This window comes from Pipistrellus hanaki (assembly GCF_964339955.1).
Source record: "Pipistrellus hanaki genome assembly, chromosome: X".
NCBI classification, from domain to species: Eukaryota; Metazoa; Chordata; class Mammalia; order Chiroptera; family Vespertilionidae; genus Pipistrellus; species Pipistrellus hanaki.
This window is the reverse complement of record NC_140524.1, coordinates 81,186,042-81,205,272: the sequence shown is the minus strand read 5'-3', so window position 1 is coordinate 81,205,272 and position 19,231 is coordinate 81,186,042. Positions and strand designations below refer to the sequence as shown.

The 19,231-nt window shown below is 38.5% G+C and overlaps 1 protein-coding gene across 1 annotated transcript in view; it reads left to right on the top strand.

Moving 5' to 3' along the window:
- The window catches only part of CFAP47 (cilia and flagella associated protein 47), a gene marked incomplete at both ends in the record, with an annotated part of 384,890 nt that overhangs the window by 231,006 nt on the left and 134,653 nt on the right, over positions 1–19,231 (top strand). The window contains 2 exons of the mRNA XM_084869970.1: positions 2,541–2,692; positions 17,882–17,990. Of these exons, the coding sequence (XP_084726096.1) occupies positions 2,541–2,692; positions 17,882–17,990 (261 nt within the window). The remainder of the gene's footprint in view (positions 1–2,540; positions 2,693–17,881; positions 17,991–19,231) is intronic.

The following is a 19,231-nucleotide window of genomic DNA, read 5'->3' as shown; positions in this document are numbered from 1 at the left end:
TTTTTGCTGCACTTGCTGCACCTCTCATAGCCCATTAGCTTCCCAGATAAGATCTAGAGAGTGTCATAATGGCAAGTTTCATTATGCTAAGAGGGCTGTGCTCTATAAGCTGGGACTTGTTTGTGGGTTTGCCAACAGGTCAGTCCAAGGTTCAACCATATAGCTGCTCTCTACATCTCTTTTGGCTAATTCTGAACTGCTTAAGTCTATTTAGGTGACAGATATCACCATGGTTAAAATTACTATAAGGTGAACACTAATTACTTTGTTTTATGAAATAACTATAGATTTAGAAAATTTGGATATAATGGTAGATAGGAAAATGGATATAGGAATGTTCTGGTTCTCAATACCTACAGATAAACCACTCCAAATGTAGTGGTATTGAACAATGAAAATGTAATATGGTTAGTATTTCTCACATTTCTTTTTTTAAATATATTTTATTGATTTTTCACAGAGAGGAAGGGAGAGGGATAGAGAGTTAGAAACATCAATGAGAGAGAAACATCAATCAGCTGCCTCCTGCACACCCCCTACTGGGGGTGTGCCCGCAACCAAGGTATATGCCCTTGAACAGAATTGAACCTGGGACCCTTCAGTCCGCAGGCCTACACTCTATCCACTGAGCCAAACTGGTTAGGGCTATTTCTCACATTTCTGAGGTGACTGGCCTGGCCTCAGCTAACATGACTCTTGCAATTGTGGTCAAATTGAGGCTGGGGCTTGAGTCATTCCAAAGGCTTCCTCACTCACATGTCTGGTGACTAATGCCTTTCCTCTGGTCCCTTAGGTGGGGCTATTTGCCTGGACACTTATATTTGGCCTCTTCATGTGTCCTAGGCTTCCTTACAGGATAACAACTTAATTCTAAAAGAAAGAGAACCAAGAAAGAGAGATAATTAAGAAGAAGGTGTATTACATTTTATGATCTGATGTCCAGAGTCACACTGCTTGACTTCTGCTACATTCTAGCATACTGTTCGTTGGGACCAAATCACTAAGACTGGCCTACCACATCACCACATTCAAGGAAATGTGGAAGAATGTGTGAACATGTTTCAAAACTAACAGTTCCAGTTTTTTACTACTTCCTATAATGTGAACCATTACATAGTCCTACAAAATTGTAAAGATTCTTTGATGATCACTTTAATGATGATAATTGTATTAGAGGCCCGGTGCATGAAATTCATGCATGGGGGCGGGGGGTGTTCCTCAGCCCAGCCTGTACTCCAATCTGGGACCCATCTCACAATCCGGGACTGCTGGCTCCCAGCTGCTCACCTGCCTACCTTCCTGATTGCCCCTAACTGCTTCTGCTTGCCAGCCTGATTACCTCCTAACCACTCCCCTGCCATCCTGATTGATGTCTAACTGCTCCTCTGCCATCCTGTTTGCCCCCAACTTCCTTCCTCTGCTGGCTTGGTCACCCCTAACTGCCCTCCCGTGCATGTGTGATCTTTTCCAACTGCCCTCCCTTGTAGGCCTGGTCCCTCCCAACTGCCCTCCTCTGCTGGCCATCTTGTATCCACATGGGGGCAGGATCTTTGACCATATGGGTGTAGCTAGCCATCCTGTGTGTTGGAGTGATGTTCAATATGCATATTACTCTTTTATTAGATAGGATAGAGGCCTAGTGCATGGGTGGGGGCCACCTGGTTTTCCCTGAAGGGTGTCCTGGATTGGGATGGGGGTTCCCTTGTGGCGTGGGGCAGCCTGGGAGAAGAGCCTGTGGTGGCTTGCAGACTGGCCATGCCTCCGGTGACCCAAGCAGAGGCTCAGGTATTTGGGATTTATTTATCTTTTACAATTGAAACTTTATAGCCTGGAGTGGAGCCAAGCCTTCTGCTCTCTCCATGGTGGCAGCCATTTCTGTTGGTATTTATTTATCTTCTATAATTAAAACTTTGTAGCCTTAAGTAGAGACCTGGGCCAGCCAGGGTTTGCAGAAATCTTGGCTTCCTCCATTTCTGGAGGCAACTCAAGCCTCCTGCTCTCTCCAGCTCTGTGGCTGCTATCATTTTTGTTGGAATTTACTTATCTTCTATCATTGAAACTTTGTAACATTGAGTGGAGGCCTGGGCCTGCCAGGGTGTGCAGAAAGCTTGGCTTCCTCCATTGCTGGGGAAACCCAAGCCTCCATCCTGCTCTCTCCATGGCTGTAGCCATCTTGGTTTGCATACTCACTCCTGATTGGCTGGTGGTTTAGTGGCGTGATGGTTAATTTGCACATTACTCTTTTATTATATAGGATATCAAGCTAATTTTAAATACTGGTGAAGTTTCCTCTGTAAATAAATAATTTATTAAGCATTTTTAATACTGCATCATAATTATATGTTTTATATTAAATCAAACTTATGCTAGGCCACTGGTACTTTTATTAACAAATATATGTGTTATCTTCTAAATTTGTGTGCTAATGCTTTGAATATTTTTCTGATTTATCTGAAAGCTTCAATCACTAGTAGAAATAGCTGCTTTATTTGAATGACACACAATGATATTTAAATAAACTCTGCTTCATGTTTTGGCAGCAATTAGATCCAGTTTCATCAGAGAGTTCTTCTGCCCATCACCAACTGTTCACCTGGGAGCAGGACCAAAAGGGACTACAAGCCTGGAGCTCTCCTTTGTTCCCTTTGACATGCAGATACGCTACTGCATCATTATCCTTAGCAATGAAAAGGTGAGAACAAAACTGTTGTGTATGCTTGCATCTTGGCCTGACATTCTGATGGAATGATTAGTACAGGGGACTTGATGGCAGCTGAAGACTTTAGAAATGTAGATAACTATCTCAATCTTCTAGTAGCTAAACAAAGAACTTACCCTCAAGAATATGCAGAGTTACATTAGTGATGGGTACATTCTATAACCTAAGGAAGTTCCATGGAAGCAGAGTGAAAGCATTCCTAACCTTGCAGTGGCCCTATCTGTATTGATATATTGTTGCATCACAAATTTCCAGGCACAGAAAGGGTTAAAACAACACAAATGTATTATGTCACATTTTTAATGAATCAAAGGTCCAGATATGACCTAGAGGGGTCCTCTGCTTAATGCCTATCAAGTTTCAATAAGGGATTGGCCAGTGCTGGGTTCTCCACAGAGGTTCATTTGAGAAAGGAGCTCCTTCCAGTTTCTCCCAAGTTGTTGGCAAAATTCAATTCCTAGTGGATCAGGGATCCCATATGTCTTACTTCTTTAAAGCCAGCAAAGGAGAAGGACCAAGAGAAGGAAAGAAAGGAGGGAAGGAGGGAAGTTGAGATTGATTATCTCTAGAGGAAAGTTCTATGTCATTATTTCTTTTCAGAAAGACACTACCATGTGTTAACCTGAGGAGAAAATTTATAATCCCCAGGTTATAATCCCATATGTATAAATTATATATCAGTTATATACTATTTTGAATGTATATATAATGAAATAATGGTAATTAGAAAAGGTATTATATTTACCTGGTATCCATAGGATTATTTACATGTGAAAAATAATATGGCCTATGAAATATGTAAAGTATAGTCTAGTTTTATACTAAAAATTACCATTTTGGAAGAAACTGCTGTTTTATAGTGATGCTAAGTCTTATTTTTTATTTGCTTCAATGGAGTTCAGGATATGACTGAATTCCTCTGCATTAAAGTTTATGAAAAATAGTAGTTTGTTCAAGTGCTTCACAATTTCTTTTTTATATAAATTTGTATATACCCCTATAAAAACGCTAGGGTTAATTTTTAATAGCATAGTAAGGATATTGATTTTATTTTTAAATTAAACTATTGGAATATTAGTATTTGCTTCCATAAATGTTATCTAAATAGAATTACACTTGGCATCTCAATTTATTAAAATGTGACTTTTGATTATAAATAAATTGCCCTTGTCAGAAAAAGATATTAAAATAATCATACAGTTATATTGCCATGAATTGAGAAATAATGCCCCTAATGTAAATCATTGCATTGAATTATATTTACTTATGTAAAAACACATCAATTACTTTACACATTTAAATTTATTTCTAATTATATTGAAAAATGTAATAACACACTTAAATAAATAATCAAATATCTAAGTCCACCTTGTTAGCTCCTATAATTATTAAATGTGTAATACCGCTTTGCCCTTAAGAACCACCTGTTGAAAACTAGAAAGTAATTAGGCCTCAATTTGACAGCTTCCCATGTATAAAACAGAAACATTTCTACTAACACTGCTATCAAGGAAAAGCCATTTGTTTTACTTTGGCTGTTTCATTCACACTTACATATAAAAAAATGAAATGAATTATATAACAAGTGTTTGAAAGCAAGAGTTTTATCAAACTTACAATCAGTGTTCATGAATTTCTTACCTTAAGGGAAAACCTACAAAAGTCGTAAAAAATGATGCTTTCAAGTGCCAAAAATCCAAATAAATTTCTGCTCTGTGTGGCTGGGTAGATTAAATCATGACCCACCTAGCCCCTGAGAAACTGGTTCTGTTGGTAAGAGTGGTTGGCAGATCCCCATACAAGGAACACAAACACTGCAAAGCACAAAGCAATGTCTTGACACAACCCCGTAACTCTTTCACTGTGGTGGCCATGTAAATGAATGTCTGCTCTGAGTACTCCTAGGTTTCCAAATGTGAAATCACTTGGCATTGCTGGGAACATCCATATAAGGGAAGCTGTGGCAACCGACAGGGAACCTTAAGAAGGGACCTGGGTTAAGAGGGAGTTCCAGTTGTGGTCACTTGCTATGGCCTACCCAGCCTTCTCCTACCAACACATGAGCCTTTTTATTGACCCCAGCTGGACTCTTTCTCTCCCCTGATATATTTATCTTAAGTCCTTTATTGCCCTTTCTATCTATAAACATCAGAACAAATCAAAATCAAACTCCAAATATTGATAACTTGAGGAAGTCAAGATGGGAGTACGTATCTCTGAGCAAGTTATGCAAATTAGCCCAGTCCCACACCAGGGCCCCAAGTACCAAAGAGAATTTCAGCCTTACAAGTCAAATAGAAGGCTGGAAAAGACATGGGTGTCCACTCACAAGTATAGAACCCTGCAAAGCCTTCTTTTGATTCATAATATATAACAATTTAGTCTAAGGCTATACCATATTAACTGTTAAATATATCATATGTCACTCTGGCCATTCCTTTTATATCTACATAGATAAGTGGAAATACTCATCTGATTTCTTGCACTATCACACATTTCATTCTCCTTGTCTATTATGTATGTTTTTAGAAGATACTTGATATGATTTCAATTTTCTTGAACTTGTTAGGGACTTGTTTTATGTCCTAACATGTGGTATATCTTTGAGAATGACCCATGTGCACTTGAAAAGTTGTATATTCTGCAGCTTTGGGGTGAACTATTCTATAAATATCAATTAAATCCATCTAATCATGTGTGTCATTTAGAGCCTCTGTTTCCTTATTAATTTTTTGGCTGGAAGATCTATCTAGGGAAGTCAGCAGAGTGTTAAAGCCCCCTACTATGATTCTATTCCCATTGCTCTTTCTCTTAAAGACCTATAGAAGTATTTTTAATATCTCTATATATAAAAAGCAAAGTGACTGGCCAACTGGCAGACCAGCAGGTAGGTATGATGTGCACTGGCAAACAAGGAGCAGACGCTCAATGTAGGAGCTTCTGAGTGACAGCAACTTTGCAGAGTTCCGTCTCACACTCCGGAATCCCTTGGGGGATGTCAGATTGCTGGTTTAAGCCTGATCCCTGCAGGCAAGGCCCAGGGACTCCACCTGCCAGAAGGACCCTGCTCACTCTGCAGATGCCCTTCGATCCCTGGCACCTCACCAGGTGCAGCTGGCTGAGGAGGGACCACAGGAGGTTGGCTCTAGGGTGTGCCTAGCCTGTCTCGTTCAGTCCTACCCCTCTGGCTGGCCACCTTCTAATTAATTTCCTTTCAATGTACACAAATCCATGCACTAGGCATCTAATATATATATATATATATATATATATATATATATATATATATATATATATATATATATATATATAATTAGGTGCTCCTGTGTTGGGTGCATATATGTTTATCAAGGTTATATCTTCTTGTTGGATTGATCATAGTATTATGTAGTGACTTTTATTGTCTCTTGTGATGGCCTTCATATTGAAATCTATTTTGTCAGATATGAGTATTATCCCCAGCTTTTTTTAAATTTCCATTTGCATGGAACATTTTTTCTATTACTTCACTCTCATCCTGTGTGAGTCTTTTGTTCTGAGGTAGGTCTCTAATATTGGGTCATGTATTTGTATCCATTAGCTGCCCTATATCTTATGATTGGAGCATTTATTCCATTTACACTTGAGGTTATTATTGATAGGTACTTTTTATTGCCATTTTAATGCTAAATGCCTATGTTTCTCTCTCTCTCCTTATTCTTCTCATTACAGCAATCCCTTTAGCATTTATTGCAGTGCTGCATTGGTGGTCATAAACTCATTTAACTTTTTATGGTCTGGGAAGCTCTTTATTTCACTTTTTTTTTTTAATGATAGCCTTGCTGGATATAGTAGTCTTGGTTTCAGATCTTTGCTTTTTATTACCTTGAATATTTCATGCCATTCCCTTCTGGCCTATAGAGTTACTGTTAAGAAATCAGCTGACAGGCTTTTTGAAGCTCTTTAGTAGGTAACAGTTTGCTTTTCTCTTGCTGCCTTTAAGATTCTCTCTTTGTCTTTAATTTTTGGCATTTTAATTATGATGTGTCTGAGTGTGGGCTGGTCTGGGTTCTTCTTGTTTGGGACTCTCTGTGCCTCTGTACTTGTGTGACTTTTTTCTTCACGTGGTTAGAGAAGTTTTCTGCCATTATTTTTTCAAACACATTCTCTATATCTTGCTCACTCTCTTCCCCTTCTGGAATGTTTATAATGTGAATATTGTTATGTTTCATGTTGTCCCACAGCTCCCTTAAGCTGTCCAGTTTTTTAATATTTTTTCTTTTTGGTTCTCTGAATGAGTGATTTTTTTTCTACCCTGTCTCCAGTTCACTAATGCAATCCTCAGTTTCTCCTAATGTGCAGTGTATTCCTTCCATTGAGTTCTTTATTCATGCTATCATTCTTCATAGTTACTATATCTTTTCTCATGCTGTTGAGCACCTTTGCCAATCATTATTCTGATATCTGTGTCTGATAAAATTTTAACTCTTCTAGATAATTCTATTGTTCTTTGATCTGGGCCTTGGTTTTTTGTCTCTCCATTTTGGCTGCCTCTTTGGGTTTATGTCTGTGTATTAGGTACATCTGCTACGAGTTCCAATCTCTTGTACAGGACAATGTCAGATATTGTATATGACTGGCTCTGAGTATCCTGTTTTAAACTATCAGCAATCCACAACTTGTGGACCCATCTGTTGGTGCTGGGTGCCTTTGGAAAGGATCAAAATGTATACCAGGGTCTGCTTTTACTATCTCGTGGGTCTAGAATAGATCAGGCAAACTCAAGGCCTCCAGAAACCTTCCTTTTCCTACAGTATCATTGACACTCATTTAAAAAATATATATATATTTTTTGATTCCAGAGAGGAAGTGAAAGAGAGAATGAGATAGAAATATCGATGATAAGAAAGAATCATTGATTGTCTGCTTCCTGCATGTCCCCCACTGCAGATGGAGCCCGCAACCCAGGCATCTGTACTTGACTGAACTTGAATCGGGGCTCTTCAATCTATAGGTTGACACTCTATCCACTGAGCCAAATTGGCTATGGCTACACTCGGTTTTGATTATCCTCATGGTATCAACCTCAGATGCCTGGATATCAAAGGTTGACTGGAAAAAGATGTCCTCTGCAGAGTGAGGGAATTACTCAGCATAGGAAACCAGGGTGGCTGCCCTCTGAGTTCTAACCCCAGAGCCCCCAAACCTAGCTTCTGCTCACACAGCTCCATTCCACTCTCTCTCCCTCTATCAGAGGCCAAGGTGAGTGGCTACACATGAAATTTTGTGTGTTGGCCCTTCAAAAACGTGCCTGTATTTCCAGCCATATCTCACTGGAAGACATCAACCTTATTGCTTTATAAAGCCAAATGCTATGTAGGCACCATTCTCAGTTCTGGTGCTCTGGGTTGGGGAGCCAATTTTGGGGCATAGACATCAGGGTTTTCTGACTGAACTTCTCACACCTAGGTTATCCCTCTAAAATTCAGCTGATAACTGTGGGAGCCTGTCCAACCTTTTCCTTCTTCCACACTTTAAAAAATATATATATTTTATTGATTTTTTACAGAGAGGAAGGGAGAGAGATAGAGAGCTAGAAACGCCAATGAGAGAGAAACATCGACCAGCTGCCTCTTTCACACCCCCTACCGGGGATGTGCCCACAACCAATGTACATGCCCTTGACCGGAATTGAACCTGGGACCTTTCAGTCCACAGACCGATGCTCTACCGCTGAGCCAAACCAGTTTTGGCTCTTCCGCACTTTTTACTAGTCTCTATGCAGGCTCCCCTTTCCATTTTTGGTTATCAGGATTTCTCCTGCTAGTCTTCAGTTGACTTTTTAGGATTTTTTGTTTTTGTTTTGTTTTTTAAAATATTTTAATTATATTTCCAGTTTGGTTCTGTTAGTGTAGCTTCCACTTACTCTACCACCATTTTGGAACCTATTAGGTATATTTTTCATTATTCTACAATAAACTTTCACCTTTGTTCAATCATAGTTAATGTACAGAGTTTAATAATACTGATTTTTGCTTATTTTTATTGAATGCAAAGAAAAAATATTAAATTATTTTATGCTAAAATCTGTATGTAATTTTACATTTAGGCAAACCATCTGCAGTTTCATGAAAGCTATTTCAATAGCTGAACAGAACTGAGTATTATTTGAGGGTGGTTTATGTTATTTTTCATGCTTTTTAGCAACAAGCCACAATTCATTTGCCTTCATCAAGATGTCCTTTGCAAGACATAATATCTCCTTGTGTTCATTGTGTTCTATTTAGTGGAGCATGTCCACTCATTTCTCCAACATAGCTTATTACCATTTCTTGAATAGATATCAGAGTGCATTTCTATTTTATAGAAGAGACAAGGGTAGTTGATTAGTAGAAAGTTTGCTTACAGAGGATGAGTATAAATTTTCCACTAAAACATTGTTTGGGCAGGAGAGAAGTATGCTCAGAAAATTCTAAGATGAGGCAAAATAGCTAAGTATGAAATTCATGGACACTTGAATTGCCAATTCTATGAATAGTTTGTTGGAAATGACAGAAAATGAGTTGGATGAATAAGTCAGGCTGATAAAGAGGGAGGAGGCAGTGGATTTAAAATTGAATAATGTATGTTTATTATTATTATTGAAATCAGTAAAGTATTGAGCATAGGCATGATCTAATTTCATCTTTGTTTTAGAAACATATCTGGAGTCTAAACAGAGTTCATTAAGAGTTGAAGATAGAATCTGGAGACTGAGACTGACTAGGATATTTGCAATCTGCTCTCTGCTTTTCTCTGCTTTTCATTTAGTAGCAGTGAAGACAGAAACGATGTAAAGGGGAATCCTATATAATAAAACCCTAATATGCAAATCAACTGAATGGTGTAACAATCAGTCACTATGAAGTTCACTGACCACCAGGGGGCAGACGCTCAATGAAGGAGCTGACCCCTTTTGGTCGGTGTGCTCCCACAGGGGGAGTGCCACTCAGCCAGAAGCTGGGCTCACAGCTGGTGAGTGTAGTGGTGGTGGTGGGAGCCTCTCTCGCCTCCACTGGAGGCAGGCAGTAAGGAGCGAGGAATTCTAGACTGCTAGCAGGCAGACATCCTCTGAGGGGACCCGGACTGCAAGAGCGCGCCAGCAGGGCTGAGGGACACCTGCCCCAGTGCATGAATTTCATGCATCAGGCCTCTAGTATTGATATGAAGATCAATATTTTACAAAAATATATTTGAAATTACTTCATATGTCCCCTTTTTCCCCTAATGATCAATCTTATTGATAGTTTGAGTGATGTTCATACTTGAAGGAAACCAAATTTTCATTTATTTGCAGAGCAAATTGGTGGAAAAAACTTGAATAGAAACTTTTGAAAAAAATGTGGTGACAAAGGAGAAGTGAGATTGTTTAATTTCATTGCCAAGATGACTTCTAGGCCCAGCTTCCTCTTATTAGATGAGGTGTTTTCCTATAACATATTATGTATTTTTATTAAACAATTAGCTCATATTTTATGCCATATATATATATATATATATATATATATATATATATATATATAATGCTTTCTCAATATGTTTGTGGAATGATCTCTCAGGAATGCAATTAAGATTGTGTTAAAATATTAATAAGAATGTTAAAATTTTAGTGTAGGCATACACATCTTTTTATCCTGAGTCTCCTAGTTCAATCATTCTATTAAAAATAGTATTTCAAAATAACAGTGATTATTCTTGTTAGTCAGTTTTACATTATAACTAGTGCCCCGTACACAAAATTCATGCACATTAAAAGGAAATTATTTAGAGGAAATATTTTAATGTTGCTATTTTCCCTTTCTCTATAATAGAAGTGTCAGAGATGAAAGGAAATTAGTAAAATGTATATGAAAATCTACCTCCTGTCAGAGTCTAGGGCATGCCACGAAACCCAGAGTCAAGACCCTTCCCACCTGCATGCCTCAAAATCTCACCAGATCAAGACCAGGCTGGCCCCACCCCCATTGGATGATACCCAGACCTGACCGGCCCCACCCCTGTCAAGTGCTTCTGGGTGAGAGTGCAGTCTCAGGTTTCCGTCAAGTCCTGCTAGGCAGGGGCCATGGCCTGAGGTGCCCCATCAAACCCTGCTAGGTGTGTGTGTGGGGGGGGGTGGGGGCACAGCCTGAGGTCCCCCATCAAGCCCTGCCAAACGAGGGGTACAGTCTGAGGTCTCCTGGCCTGGTGCCAGGGCAGGGGGTTATGGCCTGAGATCCCCCATTAAGCCCCATCGGGTAGAGGGTGCAGCCTGAGGTCTCCCATAAAGCCCCACTGAGTGAGGGGCATGGCCTGAGGTCTCCTGTCAAGCCCCATGGGGTTGGGGGCATGGCTTGTGGTCCCTCAGCCTGGCCAGGGGCCATGCAGCTTCAGGTCCCTACTGTTCAATTGTGATGTTATAGTGTCCAGGCTAGTTTGTATATTTCTCTATTATTAAGTAATGGCAGAATCAAATAATTATCTGCAATGATTAGTGATCCTTCTTTAGTGCATGGAATTTAAGATTTTAGAATTTTAGCTTAGCTCTCACATACTTGCTTTGTCATCAAAATAGTATAATATTTTTCAGCCAATTCAAATATATAAATTATAAAACTTAGTAATATCTAGGCCCAAGATAAAAATGTATTATTTAAGAACTGTGGAACAACATGGTGATTTAAGTTCAGAAATCCTTTAAAATATTTTTTTAATATTGTGATTATTTGTATCTGGAAGGCATCCATGATCTGTCCAAGGTTACCCAGCTAATTAGTGGCAAAATTATAATTAAAACTTTTCCTTCCAATTCAGTTTTGGTGTTTCTCCTTTCTGAGTCATTAAGTTGGTCTTTTAATGTTGCAACTGTTATTTAAGGACTTCATTTAACTAAATGCACATAAAGAACAAAATATCTTTTGTAAGGGTTTCTTACAATTGGCTATGATCGGTGACATCTTTCTGGAAAATATATCAATAGAACTCCCAGTCTCCCGGTTGAACTCCTGCAGGGACTCTTTGCATATTAGCCTTTTATATATATAGATAAATCTAAGTAAACATGCCAAATGGTAAATATCAATTAAGAGCAGAAAGGAAATGTAATAGGCGACTATTAGAATAGCTCACATTGGCAAGTGTCTGTCTGTTGTCAGACAATTTCGTTTCTCTTGTTACAGCCACCAGACTTAGAAGGCAAGGAGCTTTTCTACTTTAAAAGTGTTCTTTTCATTTGCATTTCTTTCCTGGTCTGATTTTATTTCAAAAAAAAAAGGAGAGGGAACTAATTTATATTTCTACATATTATGTTCCTGAATGATTTCCTGACATAGTCAAAACATACATTATTTTCAATTACATTAGCTTTTTTAAAATAAAAAGTATATATTCAAAGTGAACAAGTTAGACAAAATAATTTTTTGAGAATTAGTAATATATATTTTTTGTAATATGTGAATTTAAATGGAATTGAATGGATTCTTAGTTACTGATATTTCCATTAGATAATTGTAAGCTAAGAAGCTGTTTAAAATTTATATTTAAGAAAAATATTCCTGCAAATAGTAGTTACTTCCTTTTGTACCAACCCTCATGGGTTAGTATTTGTTTTCATGGAGTAGACAAGCTATAGATCAGGTTTCAAAAAAGACATACAATTATGATAACTATACTTTCTGAGTTATTTCTTATGAATATATTGGGTAAAACAACTGATTTTTTAGATAACAATAAGGATGAGAAAAAGGTAAAATTAAAGTAAATATTAATATATTGCTTTCACTAGTCTCTATTGACTTATGCATTTGTACTATATTTGAATTATCATTGAAAACTTTATATCAACATTGAACTCTCACTTGTATTTGCAGTAACACATGCACACACAAAACATTTCACATTGCTTGCTTAGGTTTGTAAATTACATGGCTGTTTAAGAATAATTACTATGTGAAAATTATATATAATGTATTTATTAAAACCAAGAGTGCACAGATTTAAATGCTGAACAATCTAAAATATTAAAAGTTTTCTGTACTCCTTTTATCATCATGAATTGAAGATAATTATGAATTATGAACTATAAAATTCTATAGAACATTATCATTTGAAAGTAGATGGTAAAATTTATTTTATTATTAATAAATCTCAATTGGGAGGGATAATGAAGCTATAAGTAAATAGACTATACAATAAGAAATTATTTATCCTTTTGTTTATAAATTAATTTTTAATTTTTGCCATTTTACTTGTTACCTATGATTTTTATAATTTTTTGGAATATGTATTTTTATTCTGTGATGAATTTCCTTTAAGTTATTTACATATACTGCTTGTTCAAAGATATCTTTTTTTTAATGTATTTTTATTGATTTTTTTACAGAAAGGAAGGGAGAGAGATAGAGAGCTATCGGGTCTAGTAATAATTAATGTCGTTTTTAAACATTCGTTTAAAATCTTGCTTGTCGTTGACTTGTATTGACATAACCTTCCAACACGTGGTATCTACAGAACGTGTGAAGTGCAATTAACAAGTTTTGCTTGAAAAAGTTTGTTTGGTTTGGTTTTTGTTGCAAAACTAGGGCTAGGAAGATGGCGGATGAAGAGCATATTTGGCACTGCATGCTTTACGAGTTCCAATTAGGAAGAAAAGCAAGTGAGGTTGCAAAAAACATCTGTAGTGCTCTTGGTCAAGATGCAGTTAGTACCAGAAAATGCCAGCGTTGGTTTGAGAAATTTCGCGAGGGAAATTTTTCGTTAGATGACAAGAGTGGTCGAGGCCGTGTGTCCAATTTTGATCAAGAAGCTCTTCAAGCTCTTTTGGCGCAAAATCCTCAAATTACCCAACAAGAGCTTGCGACAACTTTAAATTGTTCACAAAAACAATTTCCAATCAATTGCGTGCACTTGGCAAAGTCCAAAAGTTTGGAAAATGGGTTCCTCATGAGTTGACCGACAACAACCGTAATCAAAGAGTCACAATTTGCAGTTCGCTCCTCTCTCGTCAAAACCGTTTGCCGTTTTTAGAGCAAATTGTTACCAGAGATGAAGAATGGGTGCTGTATGTTAATTTGAAAAGGCGGCCTCAATGGTTGGACAAAAATGAGGCTCCGCAGCCCACGCCAAAACCTGACTTGCATGTGAAAAAAGTGATGTTGTGTGTTTGGTGGAATTTTAAAGGAATTCTTCATTATGAACTTTTACCATCTAACCAAACCATTACAAGTGCAGTGTATAGTGCCCAATTGGAAAGGTTAGCCCAAGCTTTAAGAGAAAAAGAACCCGCGCTGATTAATCGGAAGGGCGTAATTCTTCACCACGATAACGCACGACCGCATACTGCAAGAATCACTGCTGAAAAACTGCGCCAGTTGGAATGGGAAGTTCTCCCTCAACCTGCATATTCTCCTGATATTGCCCCTTCCGATTACCATTTGTTTCGTTCTTTGCAAAACTTTCTTCTTGGAAAAAAATTTAATAATGAAGAATGCCTCAAAAATGCATTGACCGAATTTTTTGCATCAAAATCACAAGAATTTTACAACAGAGGGATTAAAATGCTTCCTGAGCATTGGGCACAAGTAGTAGAAAACAACGGCAACTATATTGTTGATTAAATTTTGTTGTATTGTTTAAATAAATTCGATTTAAAAAAGTATTAGAAAACGACATTAATTATTACTAGACCTAATAGAAACATTGATGAGAGAGAAACATCGACCAGCTGCCACTTGCACACCCCCTACCGGGGATATGCCCGCAACCAACGTACACGCCCTTGACCAGAATCGAACCTGGGACCTTTCAGTCCGCAGACCGATGCTCTAGCGCTGAGCCAAACCGGTTTCGGCCAAAGATATCTTTGGAGTAGTCTCTCAAGCATATAGTTAACATTGTTTTAAGATTATGGGACAGCTCAAACTAGTTACCATCCCAGCTTCATAGCTAGGTTTATTTCCTTTTGCTTTCATAGTGGTTAGTTACATGCCTATCACACATCCATTCTGGTACAAGATTCTCCATTGTGTGGTTTAAACCTAAATTTGCCAGTCCTTGTTTTCATTGATTCTCTCAAATCTTGGCTCAACCCTAGATCTTTTGGGTTAGAACTGCATTTTCACAATATCCTTAGGTGATTTATATATCCCTGAAGATTTTGGAAGCCTGCTTTCTGAAAATGGTCCTACTCCATTTAAATGAATCCCTTAAGTGCCTGGGTAGTGCCAAGCAAAGGCTTAGATTCCTAATTAATATGTTACCTCCTGTAGTCCATATTATATCTTTAGGTAGCATCATCCTGGAGAAGAGACCACCCAAGAGGCAGAGACCCCTACCCAGGAAACAACTCCAAATAGCCAATTGCGGAGTCAAATAACAAATTTATTACAGATTCGAATCTGGGCTGCCGCCGCCAGGATGGAGCAGGCAGAGACAGCAGCCAGCACTTACAAATCCAGCTTTTTATATACATTTCAAAAAAGGGGGGTGGAGGTCCACGGGGCTGGAGCTGACTGGTTTCTATATTGCTTAACCTTGCGGTTGTATGTATCAGCCAGAACGCCTAATCTCCCTTCTTGGTTCGTTCTGTTCTTTTAGCCTTGACTAACCCAGACTGTTGATTTGGCCTTCAGGTCCAGGGGGGGGAGGGATGAGTAACTTTCTACCCTCCAGGCAAGGTCAGTAATTTCCCACTCCTCAGCAAGTAATCAAAGGCCGAAGTCAGATAGCAAAGCTAAAATGCAAACAGCAGTTTTTACCAAAGTATGGTTGCCACTACATTTCAAGACATATGCATTTTTTTAAAGTACTTTGTATGGAAAATATGAGATACACAGTTGTAGAACTAAAACTATAATGAATTCTCCCTGGTACCCTTTGCTCAGCTTCATCAGTGCATGATTATAATGAAACAAGTATTAGTCATCATATTTTATTCACAAATAATTTAAGAATTGTGTCTACAACAACAAGAATTTCCCTGTACCTATACCATTACTACAAAAAATATTATATTTTTTCTTAATAGCATCAAACATCCAGGAATTGCTCATACACTGACTGGCCAGATTATTATGCATTCAGAGATCATAATAATCTGGCCACTCAGTGTATTTTCCTGATTGCCTCATGATTATATGTGTTGTTGTTTTATCATTTTCTTTTAAATTTCTTTGTTTGATTTATAGGGGAGGAAAAATAATTTTTCTTCTACCCTTCTGAGTTCTTGGCTGATGATCCCTATCCCATAATAATAAAACAAATAACAAGAGAAAAATAAACAGATGTTTATTAAAATGTATACTTCATGTATACATGAGAGATACTTAGGAATACTGAGTGACTTCCCAAGGTAACTTAGAATTTAAGCTTAAATACCATCTTATTAGGAAAAGCAGGGAAAGGGATATTGGCCACTTAGAAGAGTAAATGATTTTTAGGTAACATGAATGGGGGATCTGATAGTTTGAGCAAAGTTTGTGCAGGTTCAGTGTCAACTTCTAGTCTCTTCTCCTGTGAAAAGAGTGAGTCTTTTTTTGGATTTACGACAATTGAGTTTCTTTTGGAAGATCGGTCTCTAGGCAGATAAAAGGAGTTCAGAAAAAGCCTTTCCCTGCATTAGACCTTTTTCATGTGCCTTCAGCTCAAAATAATCAATATACCAAAGTGGTGTATTTTGGAGTGGCATGTCATGAGCTCCTACAATCATATTTTGAGGTTACTTCAGAATCAAGATCTAAATTATAGTCATCTATTGTGATTGTATGATATGTCTTTAGAGACTCCCTCTCTCCTTTTCCTTTTCATTTAATCTCTAGGTTACTAAAATGAAGAAATATTGTTCATCCCATTTTACAAAGGAAGAAACCAGAACTCAGAGCTTTTAGTAAACTTGCCTCAGGCTTAGTAGCTAATAAATGATAGTGGCTAGGAATAAAACTAGGCTTGTCCACCTCTGTTAATCTTTATCTATATGATGTTGATGCCTTTGCATTGACTCCACTTTTATGTCCACCCTCTCTGTCTAGACCAGGGGTCTTCAAACTACGGCCCGCGGGCCACATGCTGCCCGCAGAGGAGTCTGATCCGGCCCGCCAGGATTTTTGGGCAGTGAGCGCAGCCGAGGTGTTACAGTAGGAATTAGTAGTTCATATAGTCCGGCCCTCCAGCTCTCTGAGGGACCGTGATCTGGCCCCCACTTTAAAAAGTTTGAGGACCCCTGGTAGACTTTGTATTTTTCCCCTAATTACTTATTTATTCTAAAGATCTTCAGACCCTCAGTGATCATTTTGAAAACATGTACTTTAAAAAAATTAAATTTGGGTGACATTGGTTAATAAGATCATATAGGTTGCAAGTGTACAATTCTATAACACACCATCTGTATATTGCATTGTGTGCTCACCATCTAGTCTATCCTCCTTCGGTTACCTTGTATTTGACTTCCTTTATCCTCCCCCCAACTTTCTTCCCCTCTGGTAACCACCATATTGTTATCTCTATCTATAAGTTTGTTTTCTTTGTTCATTTATTGCTTTCTATTTTATATCCCACATATGAGTAAAATCATATGGTTCTTGTCCTTTTTTTAATCTAACTTATTTTGCTTAGCATGATACTCTTAAGGTCCATCAATGTTGTCACACATGGCAGTATTTCATTCTCTCTTATGTCTTAACAGTAATTCATTGTATATTACTCTGTTTTCTTTATATACCACATTTCCTTTATCTAACCATCCATCAAAGGACAGTTAGAAAACCTGTACTTTAAAATATAGACTCTTGGGGGGACTCTCATACCCTGCAAAAATGATGTCACTCATCTTCAACAATAAATTACACGATTAAGGAAAAAAAACCTATTTCTTGCTTGTCTATTTGTTTTAAGTCTGCAGTGGATATCTGTAACTATAAAGATCAACTGCTGCCAATATCATCCTGGGATGTTTTTTTGCCACCTACATGGTCTGTTTCATGCAGAGTTTCTTCCATACTATTGGGGGCTATGTTTAAACCTTATTTTTCTCCACAAATTTAGGGCATATATTGCTTAAAAATGCACAATGCAGTGATGCTTTTACAGCATTTATATTCTTAACACAGAAGAAAGATTTATCCTAAGTTTTTCCCCCCCGAGCTTTCAGAATTTAATATTGTGTTTGTGTTTTAGATTGGAGAATTAATATACGTTGTGGAAGGAAACGGTATGGCCCCCTTGCCTTCCAAAATGCCTGCAATGACTTCCTTAAATGTATATGACTACACATGTTCTCCAGAAGGTAGAGTATACATATGCATTATCTATATATATAAAAAGCCAGCAACTGGAACACCATAACAACCAGAAAGACTGGTTGCTATGATGCCCACTGCAACCAACGAACTGGCCCCATATGGGAGTGGTTCTGGCCCAGCCAATCCCCTGTGGCCCCTTTCCCCAGCTGGCCCCACCCTTGATTGGCCTCTCCCACCCTGATCAAGGGCAGGACAGCCAGCCAATGCCCCTGTGGCCCCTCTCAGTCAGCCCCACTCCTGATTGGCCCAGGACCCCAATAGGGGACAGGGCTGGCTGGCCAGCCTCCTACACCCTTCCCCCTGGCTGGCTCCAACCCTGATTGCCTTCTCCACCCCAGAAGGGGGCAGGGCCAGCTGGCCAACTGCCTGTGGCCCCTCCCCCAAATAGCCCCACCCTGATGGACCCCCCACTATCCTGATTGGCCTGCAGCCCCTCCTCCCAGCTAGCTCTGCCCCCAATCACCCTTCCATAGCAATCGGGGGTGGGGTTGGCTGGCCAACCTCCCACTGAGCCTTCCCCAGTTGCTGACCCCTGATAGCCCCCCCACACCCTTTTCAAGGGTGGGGCCCATCAGCCAATTGCCCACTCTCCGCAGCTGGCTCACCTCCCATCATCTCCTCCTCTCAACAGGCCTACCCCTGATCCACCCTGATTGGGGCTGGGCTGGCCAGACCACACCTGTGCATGAATTTGTGCCCTGGGTGTCTAGTTTTATTTATAATGTTGAAGGAAGGGACTGTTCCATGTATATTTACCTAAGCTTCCTCATAGCAAGTTTATCCAATACATAATTAGATTTTAACTTTATTATGTTGGTAATATAACATTCTAGTTTAAAGTATAAAGTTATTAGTGAAAGAGAATTCATACCATTCATTAATAGATATCTTTCTTTACATTTATTTCTACTATTCGTACCTTACATCACTGATAGGAGCACAATGGTCACTGAATTTTTAAAAGTACATATATATTTTATTGTTGACACTATTACAGATGTCTCCTTTTCCTCCTTTCCCAGTTCCCATCCCCCACCCAGGTCTTCACTATCTATTGCCCATGTCCATGGGCTATGCATATAAGTATATAAGTTCTTTGGTTTATCTCTTCTCATTCCCCCAACCCCACATTGAGTTATTTCAGTCTGTTCCATGCCTCCATTCGTCAGGTCTTATTTTGTCAATCAATTCATTTTGTTCATTAGATTCTACATATAAGTGAGAT